The 21075-nt window shown below is 35.9% G+C and overlaps 1 protein-coding gene across 1 annotated transcript in view; it reads left to right on the forward strand.

Annotated features, from left to right (window-relative positions):
- The window catches only part of PCDH10 (protocadherin 10), a 60889-nt gene extending 57900 nt beyond the window's left edge, over nucleotides 1–2989 (forward strand). Inside the window, exon 5 of the mRNA XM_032412852.1 lies at nucleotides 2513–2989. Within this exon, the coding sequence (XP_032268743.1) occupies nucleotides 2513–2580 (68 nt within the window). The 3' untranslated portion in view covers nucleotides 2581–2989. The remainder of the gene's footprint in view (nucleotides 1–2512) is intronic.
- The last annotated feature ends 18086 nt before the right edge of the window (nucleotides 2990–21075 follow it).

Here is a 21075-nt window from a genome sequence, read left to right on the forward strand (position 1 = left end):
AATTATTGCTTTCATCATTTCTTCCCTTATTTCTTTTCATCTTTTTTTATCCCTTATTATTTGGATATTGAACCTCCTCTACTGACCTACCAATTTTCTTCACTTTTACTTCCCTACTTTCTACAGTTCTTTTAATCTACTTTCTCAGAGATGTTCTTATGTTTATCTTCCAAACTTTTATTTAGCCTTTTATTTCATTGTTTTATTATTATTTTAAGTCTAAGAGTTCTTTATGTTTTCTCAATATTCCTCTCTAAAGGTATTTTGAACCCTTTTCACTTAGGCAATATTTTCTCTTATTCACCTGAAGATATCGATGATAGCTTACATTGCATTTTATTTTCCCAGAATAGTGTCTCTTTCCAGGAATGTACAATAGAGATTTTTTTTTTTTTTTTTTTTTTTTGCAAATGTCTGGTGATACTTAACTGTGTGCCCATAATTAAGAACAATACTCTAAAATGCTGAAGGTAGACTCTGTCCTTGTGTGGAAAGCTTGTTGAGTATGTTTGTCTATAGGGTGATCTTTCTGGATCATTTAATTAAGGAAACCCCAATGTCAATATGTTTGGTATATTTTTCTTCTTAGGCTAGTTAGAGATATCCAGAGAAATGCTTTCAGGTCTTCTGCCTGGAGGTATAAGCCTGAGCACTTGCATTCTGAAAGTTAATTGGGGGAAAGATGACTGGGAGACTCAAGAGCCTAAGTTTTCTGGGTATGATGATCTCACATTAAACTGTACTGTCTGCCAATGTAGGCACCTCTGTTTTAACCTCCTTAGAGAATAAATTTCCTGTCTTCTAACCAGAGGGGATAATTGATCACCTACATATGCACAGTCGATGAGAGAAACCTGGGAGTCTAATTGCTTCTCAATGACATTTTTTGATCCTTCTTTTTATTTTTATATTCACTCCCACTTCAGAACTAATTTGTTCTATTAATTCCTTAGCCTTTGGAATATTCTGTGGGATAAATCAGATTTTTTTCTTCATAGTTTTAACTTCCAGCTCAAGATTACATATTTTTAAAACTAGTAAGTCAATAGCAACTTACTGATCCACTTCCAAACTTCCAAAATGTTGTTATAGTTGTTTGCTCACTTGGTTTCTTTGTCTTTTACTTGTTCTTGTAGGCTTTTCCATAGAAAATGTTCTTTTCATTTCTGTGAAGTTTTATGAAAAGCTAAGGCTTGTGCATGATTTCATCTCCTCTCTCTTTTTACAGGAAGCTTAAAAATAAGCTTTCACATAATGAGCTAAGTCTTATAACACAAAGTCATGAAAAAAATCTGCTCTTAGATTATTGAGAGTTTGTGGGATTCTTGCTAGAAGTACATATTTCTTTGTTGTTAGAACCATGCAGAAAGCCCAGATATGCTTCACATTTGGTTACATTTGGGAATTAATACTTTAAATGTAAGATATACATAATTCTCTCATTATATATCAATAAATGAAATTATAAAAATGTGATATGCAATTTCTATTTTCCCAAATGTGAGTATTACAATGATTTATTTTTCACTTTTGGTTTGTAACAAGCTTATCATTATCTTGAGTTTTAAAAATTTTAGGTTGATAATGGTAAAACCAAATAGATGATATACATTGTTATATTTGATATAGATTAGAATGGTGATTATTTATTCAGTTGTTTTTAAGGTTATAATTATGTATGAAAATACAATTTGAAACCTGATAGTGCTTTTCTCTTACATTGGTTTATTCACCACATTATTCTACTTCGAATAGTGCCTGAAATTAGTGTCCAAAGAGTATCAGGCAACTTGCAAGCTTTAGTACTTGAGGTCAATTTAATTACACTGTGCATGACAGAAACTAGGCCATTTGGGTATTGCCTTTGCCACCAGCAATTGACACCTGAGTGTTAATGAGCCAGTAATTAAGAGCTGGCACATACAGACACATTTTACTGTTTGGGACTAGGATAACCATATGCTACATAACTTCGGTGCTAAGTATTTTGTTAGCTTCAGAATTTACACAATTATGTTTGTGAGTTTTTTTTTTTTTAATCTTCCTTTGCCATGTTAAAAAAAAAAAAAAAGATTAACAAAGAGTTACTTTAAAGATTTAAAATAACCATACTTGTCATTTTCAAGTTAAGAAACATTCAAAAACTACTAAGGTCATATTTGGAGAGCAGGTATTTAGAAAAAATATATTTGTGGAGGGGCAATTACTTTCAGTTTAAAACCACATCTACAGGATTTATATTTTGAAAAGTCTTTTGTAATATAACAAAGTACCAAAAGCAACTTAACATGGATGTAATATGTAGGGTACGCAGCCTCCAGGATGGCCCATAATGATTATCACCTCCTGGTTGAACTCTTGAGTACTCCCATTCTCCTGAAGGTAGTTGAACTATGGAAGCCACTTCTATGGAACAGAATTTGGTTCTGGTGTTAGATTATAAAAAAGGTTATGTTTTCCATCTTGGGAATCTTCTTATACACTTTCTCCTTCTCTTTTGGATTGCTTGCAGAGATGTGGAGGCAGCTCTGTGGTGAGACCCATGTGGCTCGAGACCGAGGTCCATCAACAAACACATGAGTGAGCTCTGAAGCAGACACCCTTCCCCAAGTTGCATCTACAGAGGAGACCACAGCTTCTGCCAACAGCTTGAGTGCAATCTCAAAGGAGCCCTTAGTCGGAGGTTCCCAGTTAATGTGCTTTGAATCATACAAATTTGGTGTCTATTGTTTTCCAGCAACAGATAACTAATACAATATGGAAGTGGCAATCCTATCGTCTGCCACAGCAATATGAATATTGATTTTTATGATGTGATGTGTATAACCAAACAATATGTATAATGTACATGCATCATGTCTTTGCTTTCCTCTCCAAATTTCCTTTCTTCCTCTTCTCCCTACCTCACCAAAAAAGTCCTCATCACTTTCTTGATTAATCTTCTATTGGTTTAAAAAAATAAAACTGTTCTCATCAGATGAAAAATGTATTAACTTTTGTGAATTTTAGTTGTGGGAATTACTTCTAATTTTCTTCTTTGAAAGAGTTTGCTTTTCCATCGAACCCTCTGTAGGACATAGAGCCTTTTATATGCAGATTGATATAATTATGCTTTGAAATAGCTTTGAATTCCCTGTAGCTTAAACTGAGAACATGAAAGGCCAAATGTTATATCGAACTGAAGGATATAAAAGTGCACGTACATCAATCCAAAATGAGATATAGAAACGAACAGCTCTTTACACAGTGATGTCAGTTTTTGACAGATTATTGAAGGATCTTTGTAACTGCAGACACTGCTTTGGGTAGCATGAAAACTCTGCCTGGGGATAGTCTTATCAGTTTGTATTTTTTATTCTTTCAATACCAAAAGGTGAGTAGATGTTAAGTGAAACAAGAGAAATACTCTCTGACAAAAGCTTTAACTCTCTTCCCCAAAGATGACATCTGGCCCCAAATGGTAAAACATCGTGTGACGCGATGATAGAATCATCCACCCAATCTGTCACGCTAGAGGTGGCAGCCTGGATGAGGAGGTTACATTTTAGGAAGTCGACAGAAAACCCACTTGGCAATCGTCACCTCCGGAGAGATCCCAGTGACAGACAAGGGTCTCTTCTGCACAGGAGGGGAGTTTATTGTGCCGGTGACAGACATGTCAAGAGGATTTAAAGCGCCCACATTCTTCCTTATAACTAGCAGGAAGATAAAAGGATAAAAAGAACCCAGTGAATTTTTGTACGTTCCAAACCCTTGAAATCAATACCATGTTTATTTACAAGCAGATTCTAAAAAACCTAACTTTATGTTGAAAGAATATGTACTGCTCACTTTTAATATCCCCCAACTGCTTTGCGTTAAGTAAAAGTACATCTTAGAATTGTTCTTTGTATCAGCCATGAATACAGACTTTTTTTTTTTTTTTTTCTGCTTAAAGGGCACATCCTCTCCTGAAATTATAATCCAAAGAAAAGAATGAAATATTTATCTCATCTGGGTTTGTTAGTACAGGGAAATATGTCTTAAAATTGAAGATGAAAATCCCCTAAATTCTGGTGCTTCTAGAATGTGCAGATATTAAGTAAGTATAATTGAAATCAGAACAAGGGCGGGGCTTAAAACTTTGAACAAAATACACATTTTGATACTAATACTGATTCAAGCAGAACTGAGTAGATGATGAATATAATACTTTTGTATTCAGTTTAGGCTAGGAAATTGTACCATGTTTGGCACTTGGCAAAGTTTACCACTTACTAATCTGCAAAATATATATGAAAGGAGATGATGATAACTTAAGTAGTAGTTTAGAAAAACATAATTGTTAATTAGATCTGACACTATAATTAAAAACATATATACCAATCTACTAAAATGTCTCTTTTCTGAAATTATTGATGAATTTAAAAAAAAATTCAAAGGCTTTAAACATGTAACTTAATGTATATATTATATTAGTACCACTCTTAACTTTGATACCATAGAAAATATACAGACAATGTGTAATGGACAGCATGATGCCTCTGAAATTATTTCAAACTGGATTATCTCCTAGCTCTACTATTAAAAATCTTATGACCTTGGTAGAGTTCTGCAGGTGATTTGGAAACTAAAATCAGTTCTTATATCTAAATTAGCGTGATGAATCAAATTTTAGTTGGGAATAATTTAAGACAAAACAATCTCCATTTTACAGAGAGAATCTTTTATGACCTGCTTGGGGGGGGCGTACTTATTCCATAAATTCATGTGAAACCCCCTGTTCAGTAGAAGTTCTGGGTAGGAATAAAAAACAAAAAAACTCTCGCCATACTGTGAAGGACCTACTAAAATGGTTCTATTTTTTAGTGATAAGGAATAGTTATATTTTAAGCTATATTGGCAGGAGTGACAATCTTTTCTTGATAAAGATGATAAAAGACCATCTCTACCATGAATTTTTATATAATTTCAAATTGTGGCACAAACCAAGATTAACATATAAGACTCGCATTAAAATCAAAACCATGATAGTTTTAAAATTATAATAAAAGCTAATATTTATTAAGTATTCCATCTGTGACAAGTACTGTGCTATTCATCACATTTATATGAAAAGTGATACTTTTAATCAATTTACAGATGAAACTATGAGAAGCATGTAAACTTGATTATTTCTTAATGACAAAGGTAGTGAGTATTGAGCTTAAAAGTGACTTCTGACATATGGCTTAAATAATATGGGAGAAGAAAAGATAAAATGAAGCAATTAAGCAAATAATGTTTCATTAGAAATGCCCATAATAAATATATGCTGAATTTTCACGATAAACTAAGATATATACCTTCCTCTCACATTTAAACCACATGGCCATGTGGTCTAAACAAAGTTTATGGTGCAAGTATTAGAAATGATAAAAAGACTAACAGATTTAAATTGTAGGTTGTATGCTTTTTCCTATAGCTTCAAACTGCAATAGTACATTTCACACTGTACTGAGTCTGTGTGCATGTGTGTCTGTGTGTGTGTGAATGAAATGAGGTAGGAACTTGATGGTCACAATATTGGACATGAATAAAATAGTATAGAATAGAGTACAGTAGAATATGTTGCAGTAAAATGTGATTTAGAGATATCCTTGTCTAAAATTTCCCAAAGCAGTTTACATGAAACTTCAGTGTCACTTGATCAAAGGTGGGGAAAAAGAAGTTAAGGATTTTTCATTTTTAAATGGGCATTTCATGCTACATCTATTTCTGAAAGATTTATAATTCACCTCACTGTGTTAAAAGTCTCATAGGAGTCTTTCAACTTAAAAAGGTCCTGTTTAATGCTTTTTAGCCTAGTATGTGTGTATGTATACACGCATGTATATACAGACAGGAATGTTACATGTATGTTTATATACATACTGCATGTACATATATAAAATTTAATAGACATTTCACCTCATGATCCAAAAGGATGTCTATCATCCTTCAGAAATGCTGTGAAAAATAATGCTTTTTGTTTAAAAACAGATTATTTGTAATTGATTTACATGAAATCAAGTCTAATAAGGAACTCTTTAAGACACTGATAAATTGCATTCATTACTTATTCTTAATTAAAAGGAGTGGAAAGTACACCTTAATGGAGAGAGGACAATTAATATAAGCATTGGAGAAAATGATATTTTTTTTTAGCCTTTCTAGCAGGAAGCCTTTCTAACATGATTTACCTAATTAATATTTGATGTGTGCAATTATCATAGTGCCAGATCTTGTAACTCCTTTTTGAAGTTTGAATAGTTCATCTAGGGTAAGTATACATATATTCCCAATTCAAGAACCAAAGGATATGAAAATTTACATAAAACTTAATAAATTTTTTTCTGACAAATGGTTTTTAGTAAATTTGAAAATCTGACAATACTTGTATAGTTAGTTAAATTTCATCAAATCAGGTATCACAGTCTAAGCATTGCAATGCCATCTCATTTCATACTATTTTCTATTCCTTTCCTTTTCAATATTAAATCTTCACTACTTTCTTCAAGCCTGAAATCCAAGTGTGACTCACCCATAGTTTTCAGTGGATGACCTTGCTTCCTAATTCAGAGAAATAGTTTAGGCATCAGAAAGGATCCTATAACTTCTAAAAGTCTCATAATTTCCACATCACCTGCATACATCCTTACATCTTAAAAGGAACATTTTTTTGTCATTGATTGTATTTGTCAAGACTCCTCATTAGCAATGGGATTTCAACCTACATGGGCTTAAGAGGAAAGGATGACTTTCGCTCAGGTAGCTGAAAGGTCTATGCATGGGTGTATTCAAGGATCCAAATGAGAAGACTAATTCTTAAATTCCAAGGTTGATCTATTCACTGATGATTTTAATCCCATTGCTTCCTGCTTGCCTCTTGGCATCTTGCTCCATCAGTTGTCTCCTCCTTTCCTTCTTCCTCTCCACTGTTTGTCCCTCAGTATATAAACATGTTTGAGCTACCCTAACTTAAAAATTACATCCTTACACAACATCTCGATTCATATATGTGTAGTCTCTCACTTTGTCTCAACATATCCTACCTCAACCACTCCGATGTCCCTGCACCTGAAACCCTCATGTTTATCAGGCCAACTCCACAAACTCAATACACCTGAAGATTAAAGCCTCACTCTGGACCCTGTAGAACTTGTCCCAGTACTGCTGATTTACCCCTGCCACAAAAGTGGTCAAGCTACCCTCCAAAGCTAGAGCCTATACATAGTTCAAGCTCTGAGAATCCTTGTTTTCCAGCTCTTCTGTTCACTCTTTAGGAGCCCTTCAGGTCTCACTTCCAACTCAAATGAGACAAGGCCTCATCTTACTAAGGGAATGACCGGCATATGTTGCTTTATTGCCCTTCACAGGTAAGTGCATCTTTTACAAATTGAAGGTTTGTGGCAAGGGACTCCATCGTGCAAGTCTTCTGGTGCCATTTTTCCTACAGCATTTGCTCCCTTCATGTCTCTGTGCCACATTTTAGTAATTCTCACAATATTTCAAATTTTAATTATTATTACATTTGTTATGGTGATCTGTGATCAGTGATTTTTTGATGCTACTATTGTAATTGTTTTGAGGCACCATTAACTGCACCCACATAAGACAGCAGACTGAATTGATAAATGTGTCTTCTGCTTCCCCCACTGACTGGTAATTCCCCCGCCTCTCTCTCTCTCTTCAGGCCTCCCTATTCCCTGAGATACAACAATATTGAAATTAGGCCAATTATTAACCCTACAATAGTCTCTAAGTGTTCATTTTATTTATTTATTTTTTTATGGGTTTCACTTTAAATCATAGCTAAAAATTATGAAGCTTAGTGAGAAGGCATATTGAAAGTTGAGACAGGCTGAAAGCTTAAGCCTCCTGCGCCAGTTACCCAGGCCGTGAATGCAAAGGAAAGGTTCCTGAAGGAAATTAAAAGTGCTGTTCAGTGAAGACATGAATGATAAGAAAGCAAAACAGCCTTATTGCTGATTGTGGAGAAAGCTTCAGTGGTCTTGATAGAAGATCTAACCAGCCACAGAAATTCCCTGAAGCCAAAGCCTAATCCAGAGCAAGGCCCTAAATCTCTTCAATTCTATGAAAGCTGAGAGAGGTGAGGAAGCTGCAGAACAGTTTGAAGCCAGCAGAGATTGGTTCATGACGTTAAGGAAAGAAGCTGTTTCCATAGCATAAAAGTACAAGGTAAAGCAGTCAGTGTTGATAGAGCAAGTTGTCTAGAAGATCTAGCTAAGATAATTAATAAAGATGGCTACATTAAACAACAGATTTTCAAAGTAGATTTTCAAAGAAACATCCTTCTAATGGAAGAAGGTGCCACCTTGGGCTTTCACAGCTAGAAAGGAGAAGACAATACCTGGTTTCAAACTTTAGTATATGTGCTGCCGAAGCGAGCACCCTGGTTTCAAACTTTAAAAGACAGTTAGGGGCTAATGCCTTTACTTTGGTGACTTTACGTTGAAGCCAATGCTCATTTATCATTCTGAAAATCCTAGGGCCCTTAAGAACTATCTGAATCTACTCTGCCTGTGATCTGTCAATGGAACAACAAAGCCTGGATGACAACATATCTGTTTAAAGATGGTCTACTGAATATTTTCAGTCCACTGTTGAGATCTACTGCTCAGAAAAAAAAGATGCCTTTCAAAATATGACTTCACATGGACAATGCATCTGGTCATCCAAGAGCTCTGTTGGAGATGGACGGTAAGATTCATGCAACAGAACATCCATTCTACAGCTCATGGACCAAGAAGTAATTTCTACTTTCAAGTCTTATGATTTAAGAAATACATTTAATAAGGGTATAACTGCCATAGATAGCAATTCCTCTGATGGATCTGGATAAAGTATATTGAAAAAAAAAAAAAAAAAAAAACTTCTGAAAAGGATTCTAGATGCCATAAAGAACATCTGTAATTTATGGGAAGAGGCCAAAATATCAACATTAATAAGACTTTGGAAGAAGTTGATTCCAACCCTCATGGATGATGCGAGGGGTTCAAGACTTCAGTGGGAGAAGTCACTACAGATGTGGTGGAAATAGCAGGAGAACTAGAATTAGAAGTGGAGCCTGCAGATGTGATTGAATTGCTGCAATATCATGATAACATTTTAAGGGATGAGGAGTTGCTTCTTATGGATGAGCACAGAGAGTGGTCTATTGAGATGGAAACTACTCCTGGTGAGGATTCTGTGAAAGTTGTTGAAATGACAACAAAGGATTTAGAATAGTACATCAACTTAGCTGATAAAGCAATAATAGGCTTTGAGAGGACTGACTTCAATTTTGAAAGAAGTTCTTCTGTGGGTAAAATGCTATCAAATACAAGTCATTCATGAAAGGAAGAATCAATAGATGCAGCAAACCTCACTGTCATCTTATTTTTTATCATTAAAGCTTTTATTTGACAATCACTGTGAACTCATGAATTTTTTACATTTAATTTTTGCCAGAGAAGAATGTTCTTCTTTATTTTACACTTTTTTTATTATTAGGTTATGTTAATCACCATACATTACATCATTAGTTTTTGATGTAGTGTTCCATGATTCATTGTTTGCATATAACACCCAGTGCTCCATGCAGAACATGTCCTCTTTAATACCCATCACCAGGCTAACCCATCCGCCCACACCCCTCCCCTCTAGAACCCTCAGTTTGTTTTTCAGAGTCCATCATCTCTCATAGTTCATCTCCCCCTCCGATTTCTCCCCCTTCATTCTTCCCCTCCTGCTATCTTCTTCTTCTTCTTTTTTTTTTTTTTACATATAATGTATTATTTGTTTCAGAGGTACAGATCTGTGATTCAACAGTCTTGCACAATTCACAGCACTCACCATAGCACATACCCTCCCCAATGTCTATCACCCAGCCACCCCATCCCTCCCAGCCCCCACCACTCCAGCAACCCTCAGTTTGTTTCCTGAGATTAAGAATTCCTCATATCAGTGAGGTCATATGATACATGTCTTTCTCTGATTGACTTATTTCGCTCAGCATAAAACCCTCCAGTTCCATCCACGTTGTTGCAAATGGCAAGATTTCATTCCTTTTGATGGCTGCATAATATTCCATTGCATATATATACCACCTCTTCTTTATCCATTCATCTGTCGATGGACATCTTGGCTCTTTCCATAGCTTGGCTATTGTGGACATTGCTGCTATAAACATCAGGGTGCACATACCCCTTCGGATCCCTACATTTGTATCTTTGGGGTAAATACCCAATAGTGCAATTGCTGGGTCATATGGTAGCTCTATTTTCAACTTTTTGAGGAACCCCCATACTGTTTTCCAGAGTGGCTGCATCAGCTTGCATTTCCACCAATAGTGTAGGAGGTTTCACCTTTCTCCGCAACCCCACCAACAACTGTCGTTTCCTGACTTGTTAATTTTAGCCATTCTGACTGGTGTGAGGTGATATCTCATTGAGGTTTTGATTTGGATTTCAATGATGCCGAGCAATGTTGAGCATTTTTTCATGTGTCTGTTGGCCATTTGGATGTCTTCTTTGGAAAAATGTCTGTTCATGTCTTCTACCCATTTCTTAATTGGATCATTTGTTCTTTGGGTGTTGAGTTTAATAAGTTCTTTATATATTTTGGATACTAGCCCTTTATCTGATATGTCATTTGCAAATATCTTCTGCCATTCTGTCGGTTGTCTTTTGGTTTTGTTGACTTTCTTTGGCTGTGCAAAAGCTTTTTATCTTGATGAGGTCCCAATAGTTCATTTTTGCTCTTGCTTCTCCTGCCTTTGGCAATGTTTCTAGGAAGAAGTTGCTGCGGCTGAGGTTGAAAAGGTTGCTGCCTGTGTTCTCCTTTAGGATTTTGATGGACTCCTGTCTCACATTGAGGTCTTTCAACCATTTGGAGTCTATTTTTGTGTGTGGTGTAAGGAAATGGTCCAGTTTCATTCTTCGGCATGTGGCTGTCCAATTTTCCCAACACCATTTGTTGAAGAGACTGTCTTTTTTCCAGTGGACATTTTTTCCTGTTTTGTCAAAGATTAGTTGACCATGGAGTTGAGGGTCCATTTCTGGGCTCTCTATTCTGTTCCATTGATCTATGTGTCTGTTTTTGTGCCAGTACCCACTGTCTTGATGATGACAGCTTTGTAATAGAGCTTGAAGTCCGGAATTGTGATGCTGCCAGCTTTGCTTTTCTTTTTCAACATTCCTCTGGCTATTCAGGGTCTTTTCTGGTTCCACACAAATTTTAGGATTATTTGTTCCATTTCTTTGAAAAAAGTTGCTGGTATTTTGATGGGGATCACATTGAATATGTAGATTGCTCTAGGAAGTATTGACATCTTCACAATATTTGTTCTTCCAATCCATGAGCATGGAACGTTTTTCCATTTCTTTGTGTCTTCCTCAATTTCTTTCATGAGTATTTTATAGTTTTCTGAGTACAGATTTTTGCCTCTTTGGTTAGATTTATTCCTAGGTATCTTATGGTTTTGGGTGTAGTTTTAAATGGGATCGACTCCTTCATTTCTCTTTCTTCCATCTTGTTGTTGGTGTATAGGAATGCCACTGATTTCTGTGCATTGATTTTATATCCTGCCACTTTACTGAATTCCTGTATGAGTTCTAGCAGTTTTGGGGTGGAGTTTTTGGGTTTTCCATATAAAGTATCATATCATCTGCAAAGAGTGAGAGTTTGACTTCTTCTTTGCTGATTTGGATGCCTTTTATTTCTTTTTGTTGACTGATTGCTGTGGCTAGGACTTCTAATAATATGTTGAATAGCAGTGGTGATAGTGGACATCCCTGCCACGTTCCTGACCTTAGGGGAAATGCTCTCAGTTTTTCCCATTTGATGGCTTTTATGATACTGAGGTATGTACCCTCTATCCCTATACTCTGAAGAGTTTTGATCAAGAAAGGATACTGTACTCTGTCAAATGCTTTTTCTGCATCTATTGAGAAGATCATATGGTTCTTGTGCTTTCTTTTATTAATGTATTGTATCACATTGATTGATTTGCAGATGTTAAACCAACCTTGCAGCCCAGGGATAAATCCCACTTGGTCGTGGTGAATAATCCTTTTAATGCATTTGCAGATCCTACTGGCTTGTATTTTGGTGAGAATTTTTGCATCCATGTTCATCAAGGAAATTGGTCTGTAATTCTCCTTTTTGTTGGGGTCTTTGTCTGGTTTGGGGATCAAGGTAATGGTGGCCTCATAAAACGAGTTTGGAAGTTTTCCTTCCATTTCTATTTTTTGGAACAGTTTCAGAAGAATAAGTATTAGTTCTTCTTTAAATGTTTGGTAGAATTCCCTTGGGAAGCTATCTGGCCCTGGGATTTTGTTTCTTGGGAGATTTTTGATGAATGCTTCAATTTCCTTAGTGGTTATAGTTCTGTTCAGGTTTTCTATTTCTTCCTGGTTCAATTTTGGTAGTTGATACATCTCTCTGAATCCAGCCATTTCTTCCAGACTATCTAATTTGTTGGCATATATGTTGCTCATAATATGTTCTTGTAATTGCTTGTACTTCTTTGGTGTTGGTCGTGATCTCTCCTCTTTCATTCATGATTTTATTTATTTGTGTCATTTCTCTTTTCTTTTTGGTAAGTCTGGCCAGAGGCTTATCAATCTTTTTAATTATTTCAAAGAACCAGCTCCTAGTTTTGTTGATCTGTTCTACTGTTCTTTTGGTTTCTATTTCATTGATTTCTGCTCTGATCTTTATTATTTCTCTTCTCCTGCTGGGTTTAGGCTTTATTTTCTGTTCTTTCTCCAGCTCCTTTAGGTATAGGGTTAGGTTGTGTATTTGAGATGTTTCTTGTTTCTTGAGAAAGGCTTGTATTGCTACAGACTTTCCTCTTAGGACTGCCTTTGCTGCATCCCAAAGATTTTGAACAGTTGTGTTTTCATTTTCATTGGTTTCCATGAATTTTTTTAATTTTCTTTAATTTCCTGGTTGACCCATTCCTTCTTTAGTAGGATGCTCTTTAGTGTCCATGTATTTGAGTTCTTTCCGACTTTCCTCTTGTGATTGAGTTCTAGTTTCAAAGCATTGTGGTCTGAAAACAGGCAGGGAATGATCCCAATCTTTTGGTACTGGTTGAGACCTGATTTGTGACCTAGGATGTGATCCATTCTGGAGAATGTTCCATGGGCACTAGAGAAGAATGTGTATTCTGTTGTTTTGGGATAGAATGTTCTGAATATATCTGTGAAGTTCATTTGGTCCAGTGTGTCATTTAAAGTCTTTATTTCCTTGTTGATCTTTTGCTTAGATGATCTGTCCATTTCAGTGCAGGGGGTGTCAAAGTCCCCCACTATTATTGTATTGTTGTTGATGTGTTTCTTTGCTTTTGTTATTAATTGGCTTGTATAATTGGCTGCTCCCATGTTAGGGACATAGATATTTACAATTGTTAGATCTTCTTGTTGGATAGACCCTTTAAGTGTATATAGTGTCCTTCCTCGTCTCTTATTACAGACTTTGGTTTAAAATCTAAATTGTCTGATATAAGGATTGCCACCCCAGCTTTCTTTTGGTGTCCATTAGCATGGTAAATGGTTTTCCACCCCTTCACTTTCAATCTGGGGGTGTTTTTGAGTCTAAAATGAGTCTCTTGCAGACAGCATATCAATGGGTCTTGTTTTTTTATCCAGTCTGATACCCTGTGTCTTTTGATTGCTGCATTTAACCCATTTACATTCAGCATAACTATTGAAAGATATGAATTTAGTGCCATTGTGTTACCTGTAAGGTGACTGTTACTGTATATTGTCTGTGTTCCTTTCTGGTCTATGTTGATTTTAGGCTCTTTCTTTGCTTAGAGGACCCCTTTCAATATTTCTTATAGGGCTGGTTTCGTGTTTGCAAATTCCTTTAGTTTTTATTTGTCCTGGAATCTTTTTATCTCTCCTTCTATTTTCAATGACAGTCTAACTGGATATAGTATTCTTGGCTGCATATTTTTCTCATTTAGTCCTCTGAATATATCCTGCCAGTCCTTTCTGGCCTGCCAGGTCTCTGTGGATAGGTCTGTTGTCAGTCTAATGTTTCTACCATTTTAGGTTACAGATCTCTTCTTCCGAGCTGCTTTCAGGATTTTCTCTTTGTCTCTGAGAATCATAAGTTTTACTATTAGATGTTGGGGTGTTGACCTATTTTTATTGTTTTTGAGGGAGGTTCTCAGTGCCTCCTGGATTTTGATGCCTGTTTCCTTTCCCGAATTAGGGAAGTTCTCTGCTACAGTTTCCTCCAATATACCTTCTTCCCCTGTCTCTCTTTCTTCTTCTTCTGGGATCCCAATTATTCTAATATTGTTTCATCTTATGGTATCACCTATCTCTCAAATTCTGCCCTCATGATCCAGTAGTTGTTTGACTCTCTGTTTCTCAATTTCTTTATTCTCCATCATTTGGTCTTGTATATCACTAATTCTCTCTTCTGCCTCATTTATCCTAGCTGTTAGAGCCTCCATTTTTGAGTGCACCTCATTAATAGCCCTTTTGATTTCGACTCGGTTAGATTTTAGTTATTTTATTTCTCCAGAAAGGGTTTCTCTAATAACTTCCATGCTTTTTGCATGCCCAGCTAGTATCTTTAAAATCGTCATTCTGAACTCCAGTTCCGACATCTTACTAAGGTCCATATTGATTAGGTCCCTGACAGTCAGTACTGTCTCTTGTTCTTTTTTTGAGGTGATTTTTTTCCATCTTGTCATTTTGTCCAGAGGAGAATAGATGAATGAGATGACAAAATGCTAACACGGTAACAATGACCCCAGAAAAGTATACACTAAACAAATCAGAAGAGACCTGAAACTGGGGAAAAAGAAGGGGAACGACAGAAAAAAGAAAAAAAAAGAAAAAGAAAAAGATAAAAACAAACAAACAAACAAAAAACAGAATATGATCAAATAGGATCAGGCTGGTGCATAGATCAGTGCCACACACTAGATTTTGGGCATATTTGGGACTGTTAGAAGAAAGTGCCTCCCAAAATTTTAAAGTAAGAAAAACTTATATATGTAGAAAATTATGGTAAATACGATGAAGGGATGGAATATGACTGTAAAGATGAAAATTATAAAAGATTTTATAAAAGGAACTGAAAAGATAAGAAGATGGTTGAAAAAGGAAAGAAGAGGATTAAAAAAAAAAGGGGGGGAGAGAATGTGATCAGGCAGGAGACTAGAACAAAGCCATACACTAGAGATTTAGGGTATATTTAGGTCTGTTAGAAGAAACTGTATCCCAAATTTTAAAGAGAGAACAACTTATATTTATATACCAAAAATAAGGTTAACTACTATGAAAGGAGAGAATATGACTCTAAAAATGAAAAATAAAAAAGATATTTTAAAAAAGGGATTGATAAGATGTTGGTTGAAAAGGGGAAAAAGAAATATTCAAAAAAAAAAAAGAAAAAGAAAGTTAAAAACAAAATTAACTTTGAAAGACTAAAGAATCATGGGGAAAAAGCCATGAATTCTATGTGCTGTATTTCCCTAGTGCTGGAGTTCTGCCGTTCTCATTGATCGGTAAACTTGGTCTTGGCTGGCTGTTCTTGCTGATCTTCTGGGGGTGGGCCTGTTGCTGTGGTTCCCAAAAGTCTTTGCCAGAGGCGGAATTGCCCCACCCTTTCCGGGGTCGGGCTAAGTAATCTGCTCCAGTTTGCTCTCTGGAGCTTTTGTTCCTTGCAAACTTTCTGTACAGCTTTGGAGGATGAGAGTGAAAATAGCGGCCTCCCAATCTCTGCCCCGGAGGAGCCTAGAACTCAGGGCCCCACTCCTCAGTGTGCCCCCTGAGAAAAGCAGTCAATCACTCCCCTCTCCCTGGTCTCTGGCCACACTCCGTGCTCACCAGGCCTGTGACCAAGCATTTCTATTTCTGGCTTACGACCCCGTGTGGAGTCTCCAAACCCAGCAGATCCCTGCAGTGCGCTCCTGCGCCACTCCTCCCGGGGAAAGAAGGGGAGTTTCCCCGGATCTGCTGCTTGTTGGGTCCCTGCTGGAGGAGCAGTGGCCCTACTGTGCTGTGGACCACGGTTTATGGCAACCCCGAGCTGAGAGCCCACTCCTCGGCTCCTTCTCTGCAGCCGGCTTCCCTGCTCTGATACCTGGGAGCTCTGCTGCCCTCAGGCACCCCTGGTCTTTCTGTGACCCTGAGGCTCCTGAGACCACACTGTCCCAGCGAGGGTTCCACCCCCCGCTTAGGTACTGGAGCAACATCCCTCAGCAGAGCAGACTTCTAAAAGTTCCGATTTTGTGCTCCGTGGCTCTATCACTTGCCGGTAGTGGCTGATGGAGGCCCCCTCTCCCGCCACCTATCTTCCCGAATATTGCCTCGGATTCACTTCTCTGCACATCCTACCTTCCAGAAAGTGGTCCAGAGAGTTGCTTTTATTCTTTTCTTTGATCTCCTGTTGAGTTCGTAGGTGTTTAGAATGGTTTGATTCCTATCTAGTTGAATTCCTGGGACTAGACGAAATTTAGGTCTCCTACTCCTCTGCCATCTTGCTCCTCCCCCTAAACATAACTTTTTATATGCACTAGGCAACCAAAAAATTCACTTGACTTGATTTATTTTAATTCTGGCTTTATTGCTGTGGTCTGGAACTGAACCCATGTTATCTCTGAGGTACACCTGTATTTGCACAAAAATAAAGCCACTACCTGAACACAATAAAATAAACTTAGATGATCAATCACTTGTGCTGGGAAGTGGTTCTGTGTGAGAAGGACAGAGAAAAAAAAATTTGGATATTTGGCCTGCCCTTTCAACTACTGGTGTTCCACTTTTGTCTATTTTGTGTCTAAGATACCAAGAGTATTTTAAAAGATTTTACCACTAAAATATTTTAATACCATTGATTTATTGGATAAAATATAAACAACTTCAGTTCATACCCTGACCAATGAATTCAACCTTTCTTCTTCCTAAGTTTGCCTCACATTTTTCAGTCTAGGAACCCCGAGCTGTATTTCTCCTTAGTTGAACAAACCTTTCTCAATCTCTTTGTCCCTGGCACTGGTATTCATTTTGTGTGGAACAGTCTCAATCACGTTTTTTGTCTAATGAACCCCTATTCATTCTTGACTCCTCAATAGTTGAAATGCTAATTTTTCTGTAACATCTTTGACTTATCTAGGTAAATGTCTACACTTCTTTTACTTGATCCTCTTCCTCTTCTAGAAGTGACTTGAAAACAAATAAAAGCATGACTTTTGCCTTTACGGTGTTTATAATCTGGACAAATCTGAGAATCACATGCAAAATGCTTAAGAATGAGGAAGACAATTTACAAATCATTGTCTAAGTAAGATATGTTGTGAGGTGAGAAATTATTGAATAAGTCTATGTAGAGTTTATTGGAGAAGACTTATTTATAGATATTGGTTTTAGAGAATACAAAAAACAAAGGAAACTTTATTATGTGATCTCTATTATAACATCAGTAATAAGCTGTATGTTCTTTATAAATGTGGTAAAGGCCACTTCACTTTATTTTGTTAATGTAATAATGTTTATATATTAAAGCAATATGTTGAAAAATCCAACAATTTAATATAACAGCTGTGGAGGGATTTCATATTGCTGTAGGAATAGTTTTTTTTTTTTTTTTTCTGAATGTATCAGTTACCATCTTATCTGTGTATTGTCATCAAAATAAAGACTAGACTTTTTAGAACATTGGAATAAAAGGCATTTTGAGGTTTCTTTCCCATGTTCATTTAAACTATTTGGGAAGGATTTTCTATTTCCAAGGTTTAGTTTGACAGTAGTGTTATCAATATCAGGAACAATAAAGAATTCATTTTTATCATCCCAGGAGTTTAGCATTATGCCCAATATTTAGTATACATTAAATATTTATTTTAAGTTAAAAGCCTTTATGAAAGAAGCAGCTCAATTCAGGTTGATGTTCAGCTTTAATCTGAGAAGTAATGTAGTTCTTTCCCTAGAATGCTATATAAAAGCAGAGAAAGTTTATTTTGGCAACAGAAGGAATATCTGGACATCTTTCCAACTCTTTGAAATTGTGTCTTCATCGTATGACTTAATTGCCTTTAATGAAATTATATGAGTTCTTTGAATAACTATATTCTCTGATATTATAGAGAAAATTATATGTACAATTGACCTTGAACAACATGGGTTTGAACTGCAGGTTTACTTATACATGGATTTAAAAAAAATAATAAATCCAGTACAGTACTGTAAAGGTATTTTTTTCTTTTCTTTATGATTTTCTTATTAACATTTTTTCTCTAGCTTACTTCATTGTAAGAATGCAATATATAATACATAAAACATACAAAATATGTGTTCATCAACTGTTTGTGTTACCAGTAAGGCTTCTAGTCAACAGTAGGCTAATAGTAAGCAGGAATTCCTGTAGGTCTGTTTTTTTTTTTTTCCTTTAAGACAGAGTAGAAACTTGAAGAGACACAATAGCTTTAGTTGTAGAAGCAGAAGTTTCAGTAAATCCCCATTGTATTCAGTTGATAAAAAAATGATAGTTGGGGAAGACAATATTAGCAATGTCTCTGAAATGCCATAGGAAAAAAAATGATATTTCACACTGAAGTAGCTCTCTATTATTCATTCACTGAGATTTTTTAGACAAACCTGTGTCCAATGTTTGGTTTTAACATTTTCTATCTTGGTAATAGTGGGTAATCTCAGTGAGCCTCAGAGACTTCATGAGTAAATTTGGGTTTTAATACTTTTCCCCAAGCATTTGATATGGACAAGCTATATAGAAAGTGACAGTAATTGGTAGATTTTTTTGTGTTGCTATGACGCTGATGGCGACAAGCATGGTGATTTTCAAGTGAGCCACCAGACCAGCCCTGGGCTGAGACCATGTGATACGATGATGACAGTTCAGGACTTCATATTCAAACGTTCCCAGGTTGCACAAGTATTCCATAATTATGAAAAAAAACTATGACGCAAAATGGCCAAGACTGACTGAATTGTCTTCATCTGATCTGAAGATTTCACCTTTTCTTCATATCAGGTGGGGCAGAATAACATCCTTTTTACTTAGAAATCAATACTTAGATGAATAAACTTAGAGGACATCCAAAGAGAAGTTATATTCCTTCATTCGATCAACAAGTATATCTTAGGTTCTGGACTCTGTTTAAAAGCTATCATAAACGAGTTTTATAGAGTCTCTGAAATATGACTGAGGCAGCATGGCATCAGAATTTTCACCTATGAAGCTAAGAATAAAGTCAACACCCCCAGATTAAAGTAAATTACAACTGACAATAAGGAGAAATTGTAAAAGATAGCCAGAGGTATCTTAAAATTCCCAGGAATTTGCTTTGCTTTTAACTTCGCTCAAAAGTGTATTTTATCTACAATTACTTAGCTATAGCTTATACCTCAAACATATCTGAGGACTCTTCAATAATTGTGATACTCACTATCATTTGTTGTATATTAACTATATCCCAGTCACTGTGTTAACCAATTTACATTACATTTGATTTTTACACCACACACTATTGGTCAAAGTACGTTAGAGAGAAAGAAATCCCCTCTAGCTATTTTAAGCAGGAAGGAATTTATTACAGATTATGAAATGCCTCACATAATCTTAGGGAGGGGTAAGGAAAAGAGATCTTTGGTTGATAATTCAGGAACCCTTTTTAATGTTATGCTGCAAGACCAAGTACCTAAGAGAACCACTGCCTTGTCCATGATCAGCAGGTGTCTCAATACTGTCATTGCCAAAGTCAGGAAACTGCCATTCTCAAGAAGCCACCACTACTTTGGAGTAGGAAACTTTAGTAAGCAAAAAATTCTCTAAACTATATAAACAAACTAACATACCCTTTGGTTTATATTACACATGTAAGCATACAGTGACTAAGAAGAATCTGTCCTCTGTATAGTCAAGGATAGTGTGCTCCTTATCTCTTTTCCTAATCACTATGGAATGTTTCTTGAGCATATTCTCTGGTTTGAGTTTTGCTGTGAGCTCCATACTAGACAACCATCCTTCAAGTTTGAAAGCAAGGCTGAAATGGAGCAAAATATGAGGACTCTAATGAAGTTTTTATTAAATTATATGGGCAACAAATGCTGACTTCATTTTCCCATCAAAGCAAGTTAAACATCAGTGGTAATTGATCTACATACTTAAAATGCCAAAAGAAACCTCTGATAATGATAAATTCATTGATTCCTTGAATAGTTAACTGTGATTGTTCAGAGACAGATTTTATTATTTATTTATTCATTCATTCATTCATTCATTCATTTTTGGAGAATCTATTTCTCTTTTACGTATTTGTATATTACAGATAACAAACTATCAATGTCATTTGATTCACACACTTTAAACAGTACAACTTTGATATTTCATTACTTGGTAAAAAATATCCTGGGCCATCTAATGAATTATAGACAAAATTATGTGTTCAACAAGGGAGACTACTGAAATCTTTTATGCAAATCTGCTATTAATATTATATTTGTCATTGCATAGCTACAATTTTTTTTAACTTTCATACATTTTTTTCAGACTACATGTTCTTGGCAAACAAATATGAAACATGATGGGATATATAATACAAGGTCAACTTGAATATGTATAAAAATTTAAGAAAGAAAGAGACCTGCCATTTGCAGAATAGTAACTGGTATCCTTTCAAATTAATATTTTTTATTTAGTGGGTATTATTGGAAAATTCCCAAAGATTTTTGTAGGAGAAACATTTTTAAATGTTTACATTATATAGTCTGCCTGATTTCTCATGAAAACCCCACTAAACATATCTCTATTATATAGCTCTCTACTCTGCCTTCCAGTCTCCTATCTCTGTTTCCTTTCATCCAGGGCTCTGTGTTCTCTGTGTGGGTATTCCTTTCTTTATAATGAAGATGAAGATTTAGTTTGTGATCCTCTGTTTAATTAACTCCCTGTCCTAGGTTTCAGGATGGTAAGGTCTGCTCTTATAGCAACATTTTTTTCCTTGTTCAAATTGTAAGAAAATTTCAAAGGTTTAAGGTTAATACTTAGGAAAATGAGTTGTATATGGATGCCTGGGTGGCTCAGCCC

The sequence above is a fragment of the Phoca vitulina genome, unplaced genomic scaffold, assembly GCF_004348235.1.
Source record: "Phoca vitulina isolate PV1807 unplaced genomic scaffold, GSC_HSeal_1.0 scaffold14, whole genome shotgun sequence".
NCBI classification, from domain to species: Eukaryota; Metazoa; Chordata; class Mammalia; order Carnivora; family Phocidae; genus Phoca; species Phoca vitulina.